A 6,818-nucleotide genomic window follows, 5' to 3' on the forward strand; every position below is an offset into this window, starting at 1 on the left:
TATGTTGTGGCCAGAAAACAAAACAAACAGACAAACAAGAAACCAGCAAACACAAAGACCAAATGGTAAGAGCCCCGCACCTTCCAGGAGCCAAAGACCGTGTCTCTGAGTGTCCTAACAGCTACACGCACTGGGTAGTCAGTCACCCTCAGGGTGCAGAACACAAAGGGAGAATCTCAGGGGCGATAATCTCTGAATCTGAGCTTAACCTTCCAAACTACAAGGAGCCCTTGGATGGTTGGAAACTGAGTTGTCACAAACAGTCACCGCGGTAGTAGTGTGAATGAGAGACTGGAGAGGCGGGGCAGCTGAGAGCGGGAGACACCTGGCTGAGGTCTCCCGAGGGTTATCCCGGCCCCAGCAATTCAGGGTAAAGAAGCAGCAGATTTACAAACTCTTAAGAACGTATTCCTGTGTCTACTGAGTTCTTCCAGCACGAAGGACAATTTTATTATTTTTCTTCAGGCTCTCCAGGAAAAAGCGTAAGTAACACCCCTTCCGGCACCGCTGACTGACAACCCAGGGAAGCAGAAGCCGGAGAGGAGCGCAGCCTGAGCCAGGCACGGCATGCTCTCCGCGTCGGATCTGAACGTACACACACCTATCTGGCACAGACAGACTAGCCTCGGCAGGAACTCGCCTCTCCTTGCCCACTGAACCAAAACCACATTCTAAAAATACAGCAGTGTCAACACTCTCCGGCCCAAGTTCTGAAAGTCCCAGGCTCCACTTACTTCATACTCATCTAATGCCTTCTTTCAGTCACCCAGGTTTAAGGGAAAGTAAAAAGCAAGAAAAAAGGGAACGAATTTCGCTCTATTACATCTCTGAAATGTAAACTTCCCTTACCATTTTACCCGATGGGGAAATTGTCTGAGGACCTTTTCAATGAATAGCAAAAAAGAAGATGGGTTTAATGTGTTTCTTCCAAAACATCTATGACGTGGGGCCACCTTTCCAATTGGAAAGATCTAGGAGGAGGCAAAGACTTCTCAAAATGAGGGGAAGAGACCGGCCCAGACCAAGAATGAGAAGCAGAATCAAGCTGGGCTAACCGAAACTTACTGTTTGTGAAAGTTTAAAGGAAATCCAAAATTATGTATGATGAAGTATAAGGCAGGGGTGTCCAACCTGTTGCCTTCCCTGGGCCACATCAGAAGGAGAATTGTTGTCTTGGGTCCTACGTAAACACTAATGGAAGCTGATGAGAAAAAGAAAGGTCTGTACATAATTTTCATGTTATCTGCCACCATCGATAATCAAACACGCCCTCACATGATAATCCTAATTATGCAGCCCGTTCAGACAGTTTTTAAAAAATCATCAAGCAGGTCCCAAGTTTGTGATCACTAATAGAAAAAATGTGCATACATGTGAACTAAAACTTTTTTTATATTTTTATTATAAAAGTAAAAGAAAAGTAGGCAACCTAAAGCTAGTGGGCTGTTTGACATTGTATTTGAGAAGCTAATGCATCAATGTCTGGTTTGGTGGAAGTCGTTGTGATTGTTAGTGAGTTCTCAAGGTGTTCATTGATATTTGGATTCTGATTTTACTCTTAACGTGCTTCATTCTTAAAAACAGTTGTTTGCAAATGTAGGTGCTGCCAAAAAGCAACGACGTGAGTAAAGTATGACTGGGAAGTGAGGGATATTTGTCTCTGGGAAGATAAAACCTATAAAAGTCTAGTAGAGACACGATCAAATTTTTCTTTAAGTTGAATATCAGGGTGCAGCTCGGTACATTCCACTTGAAAATTGGCAACTAACATATTTATGTCAACTGAAAATGAAGTTGCAAATGCACCAAAATATTGATTATTTCCTCAGAAATCCTCGAATCTATTTGCAAATTCTTATTTCAAATTGAAAAGCAAGGCTGCGTATTGTTTGGCGTGTGAGCAGCCAATGTGTCAAAATGCACAAACTTGCTTGCCTTACTTTGCGTTTGCCATAATTTCAGTTTTATTTGAAATATTGCATTTGATAGGTTGGTTTTCACCTTGAAGACGCATGTTTAACTCATTTAAATGAGTGGTTAAATCTGCTAAAAATGCTAAATCTGTAAGCTAGTCTCCATCACCAAGTTCTGGTACAAATTTGGTTTTGATACCATAAATGACTTGATAACATGTCTTAAATCACAAAATCTTTTCAACATTTGGCATCTTAATTCCAAAAAGCAGATGATATTGCCATAGTCAGCATCAATACTTTTAAGGAATTCCTGGAATTGGCGCCCATTCAGTCCCTTGGATCCTACAAATTTAGTCTTGACGATGATTTGCACGATGTTATCCATTTTTAATGTTTTCATGCATAAATTTTCTTGATGGACTATGCTGTACACTTCATCAGACCTGAGTTTTAGGTGGCGACTGCATCATCTTCTATTAATTTCATAAGTCCCTCTCTTTTACCTACCATCGCTTGGGCAACGTCAGTATCTATGCCAGATATGTTGATAATGAACAAAGAAAATCACTTTAATATATATTTACTGCTTTGTATAAATCTCTTGGTTTAGTTGTGTCTTTCAATGGTGCTAAAGAAGCCATTTCTTCAGTGACACTATATTCATCATCTTTACGTCTAATGAAAATGACAAGTTGAGCTGTATGTGTAGCATGAGTGCTGTCATCCACTGCCAAAGCATGAAATTTAAAACGAGCAGTTTACTCTCCAAACTTTTTTTTTGGAGACAGAGTCTCACTCTGTTGCCCAGGATAGAATGCCATGGCATCACCTAGCTCTCAGTAACCTCAAATTCCCGGGTTCGAATAGTCCTCCTGTCTCAGCTTCCCAAGTAGCTGGGACTATACATGCCCCCATGATGCCTGGCTAATTTTATATTTTTCAGTACAGGTAGGGGTCTCACTTTGTTCAGGCTGATCTCTTAACTCCTGAGCTCAAGGGATCCTCCTACCTCAGCCTCCCAGAGAGATGCTAGGATTACAGGCAGCAACAGCCACTGTGTTTCTTCAATTCACTTGACCACAGTCTGGTGGACAAACTGATTTTAGAAATATCCCCCTTTTAGGCTCGGCGCCTGTGGCTCAAGCAGCTAAGGCGCCAGCCACATACATCTAAGGTGGAGGGTTCGAATCCCCAGCCCGGACCCGCCAAACAACAATGACGGCTGCAACCAAAAAATGGCCAGGCGTTGTGGGTGGCAGGCACCTGTAGTCCCAGCTACTTGGGAGGCTGAGGCAGGAGACTCGCTTGAGCCCAGGAGTTGGAGGTTGCTGTGAGTGTGATGCCATGGCACTCTACCCAGGGGGACAGCTTGAGGTTCCGTCTCAAAAAAAAAAAAAGAAAGAAATATCCCCCTTTATTCCAGAGCTTTCCATACATTGTTTAAATTAATAAACTTGCCATCAGTAAATGATCTCGATTTTTTTTTGCCACATAACTAGCTCTAACAATGGAATCCATCAAAGTTGTTACTTTTGCAAAACATTTTATTGAGAAGACAAACATTTTTTGAGTTCTGCTATTTTGTCCTTATGGCACAATCCTTCATAGGCATCAAAGTTGGTAGCATGCTTTTGCATATAATGCCTTCTCAAAGTATAGTCTTTGAAAATTTACACAAATTCCCTATAAATTAAGCAGAGTGGCTTACTAACTGCCTCAACAGAAAAGTACTTATCTGTCTACTTTTCTCTGAACAATCTTCCTTCATAATTTTTTTTGGGGGGGTTCTGTTTTCTTTTGAGATATTGTAGAAACCATGTTGGGATTAAAAAGTAATAATAGATGAGGGATTGTATGTACTTTTATCATAAAAATTAATTGACAGGAGGAATTCTGGGAAGATGGCCGACTGGTAGCAACCCTTGGCAGAGGTTCCTGAGCAGAGAAAGAAAAACTGGACGGAATCGAACTCTATGAAGCCAAAGATGGGGAGCTGATCCAAGTAAGAAGTTGGGCAAGTTGTAACTCCAATGAAGAGCATTCAAGAAACAAATTACAGGTACAAAGCCTATTGACTAGAGAACAGGAGACCCCTCCCTCAGACAGGAGGCCTGCTGCAGGCAATTTGCAAACAAGCAGGGAACAAGAGATCTCTCATTTTACCTCACTGGAGAGAGCTGCTAAACTCCAGGTCTCTTTCTCCAGGGAGATCCCACTTATGAACCTAGACACCACCCTGGCAGGCATAAAATTGAACAGATATTTTCCTCCACAAGTCCAAACTCCACCCTTTCCCCCTCACATGGTGATCTGAAGTTCTGCCCCCTGCAGAGCACAGAGTGTTTGGTCTTGTCCTGAGAGATCTGGGCACAGTGTGGTCCACCAACCATCAGGACGGAATCTGTGACTAACAAGGAAGAAAGAGGGAGTGGGAAGAAAGGCACACTCAGCAGGAGGAGGAGCAGTCCCCTGGTTATGACTATGCCCGGCCAGTGGTGGTGTGGACCCTCGGCTTGGGCCGTGTCTGGTGGGACAGGGTGCAGAACCCGTGGTTCTGACGGCACCCACAGCAGGAGAGTGGTTGCCCCCTGTGGACTGAGTTCGGCAGACAGGGCTGCTCTCCAGTCCCTGCCGGGCCTACAAGCAGAGGCTTGGTAGGTGTGGACCAAGACCTGAGAGCAAGGGCGTGATCCCCTGAATCCAACAGAACCCTCAAGCAGTGGCTTACTGGGTGTGAACCAAGATCTGAGGGCTAGGGCTCTGTCTCCAGTGGGGCTGGTGAGCAGAGGCTTACCAGGTGAGGACTGAGACCTGCGGGTGGAGTGCCGTGCCCTGACTCTAACAGAGCCTGCAAACAGAGGCTTGCCAGGCAGTGGACTGAGACTGGTAGGCAGGGGCATGGTCCCCTGACTCCAGCTGGTCTGGCAACAGAGGCTAGCTGGGTGTAGACTGAGACTAGGAGGCATGGCCCTTGGCTCCAACTGGGCCTGTGAGCAGAGAAGAGGACAACAGTGTGGACTGAGTCTGGTGGGAAGGAGTGTGGATCCCTGGCTCTTATTGTGCTGTTGGAGACCCTGGAATCCCTCTCTGTCGAGCAGGGTTTGTACTGCCTGAGACAATTTAATTGGAACCTGTGTCTAGGGCTGTCCACTTTGGGACATTCTGAGGTTGACTTTCAAAGTTCTGTAGCAGAAAAGAACTGAAGGGTGGAGCTGGGCACCACAGTTGTTTGTATCTCTTCACAGTCAAAATTTAAACCTAATACTGTGGTTTCTTAGGATAGAGGTTGGCGGATATCAAAACAGAGCTAGCTTGCACTATCTCACCAAGTAGGTCCTTAGAGTGTTCAGCCAAAACTCTGAAAGGGGGTGAAGGCAAGACTCATTCAGGACTCCCATAAAAGCTAGAATTTAAAAGACTAGGTAGCAGTTAGCTAGAAAAGATAGCAGAATGTGTTGTTGCCGACAGAGGAAATGGAACGTGAGGAGGATTGGAGGGAGCCACTCAAGGACATGGTGTCTGGTGAGACACTATGGAAGGCAGTGGGACAGGGAAACAAATGGGAAATCTGAGACTGAAGAATGCAATGATGCGGGTCCTTGAAAGTTTGATTAAAGAGTTCGCAACTTATTCCAAGCATAATTGAAAGTCACTGAAGAACTGTAAACAGACGGTAACATGACTAGATATGCATCTTTTAAAAATGGAACTGATTGCAGAGTAGAGATCAGACTGAAGGGGGATGAGAGATGTCTGGGTGAGAGTTGAGCTTGATCTAGATGAGGACACAGCCATGAAGAGGAGCAACAGACCCAGGAGGTGCTCAGAGGCCACCTGGACACCACCTGGAGGTGGGAGGGAGAGGACATGATGGGCTGACACCTCTTCCCTCATATGAGTGAGCATTGGGAAGACAGGTCTGCAGACACTAGGCCTTGTCCCAAAGGTCCCAGGAAAACAGTATTTGAGTCATTTCCACCCCCACTCCCACTCATCCACCATATCATTTTGCAATGGGAGATTTTCATTTCTCGAGCAATGTGAGGATAGAGAGGGAAGAAGCTGGAGAAGCATTTCACAAATAACAAATGATCAGAGACACAGTATGTGGTGCTTTCTTTTCCAACAGACAAACACAAAGGGAACCATATACCTGCTTCAGGTGCACATTTAAGCCTTCATGTGTTGCCTTCAGTAGGGCCCTCACTGTGAAACTATCAGGATCTTCTTTATCTCGAATTTGAGATTCTCTTAACAGTGACTCCAGTTTCTTCCTTATGAAAGATTCTACCTGATGTTCAGTGGTCCCGTTGTTCTGTGAAGAGTTAAGTAATGCAAATTATTTCCCTTAAGAAACACAGGATTAATTAGAACACACCCTTTGACCAAGCTACAGCAGCTTCTGTAATGTCATTATCTTCTAATTACCTGTAAGAAATTAAGCTTATTGTACCATTTTAGTCCTCTCGATTAGTCCTATAAACAATGATTACTATTTATTAAGAACTCACTCTCTGCCAGCTATTCTTCATGTGCCTTCATTCAGTTCAAGAATCTTATAAAGTCTTATTATCATTTCCATTTCAGTGATAAGAGAATCTGATGCTTAAATTAAGTTATTAATAGTTGCTCAAGGTTACTGAGCTACCAAGTAATTCAGGCAAGATTCAAAATCAGGACTCCAAAGCCCTTCTCAGGATGGGACTTCGTGCTTTCAACAGATGAAAGGCCAGGACAAGTTTTTGGAGACTACATTTACTAAACCTACATAGGTGAGTTAGAGCAAAATTATTCAATTAAAAAAATTGCTTCCTACACTGAAGAGAAAAAAAGGCTATCAAAATTTCCAAAGTTGGGGATTATTCTGAGATAAAATTTCTTTCTTTCTTTTTTAAATTATTT

The 6,818-nt window shown here is 43.7% G+C and overlaps 1 protein-coding gene across 1 annotated transcript in view; it reads right to left on the bottom strand.

The window, feature by feature from the left end:
- Positions 1 to 6,818, bottom strand: part of PLCH1 (phospholipase C eta 1) — a 220,113-nt gene that overhangs the window by 32,377 nt on the left and 180,918 nt on the right. Inside the window, exon 12 of the mRNA XM_012807817.2 lies at positions 6,070 to 6,231. Within this exon, the coding sequence (XP_012663271.2) occupies positions 6,070 to 6,231 (162 nt within the window). The remainder of the gene's footprint in view (positions 1 to 6,069; positions 6,232 to 6,818) is intronic.

The sequence above is a fragment of the Otolemur garnettii genome, unplaced genomic scaffold (assembly GCF_000181295.1).
Source record: "Otolemur garnettii isolate 467f Iridium unplaced genomic scaffold, OtoGar3 scaffold00076, whole genome shotgun sequence".
NCBI classification, from domain to species: Eukaryota; Metazoa; Chordata; class Mammalia; order Primates; family Galagidae; genus Otolemur; species Otolemur garnettii.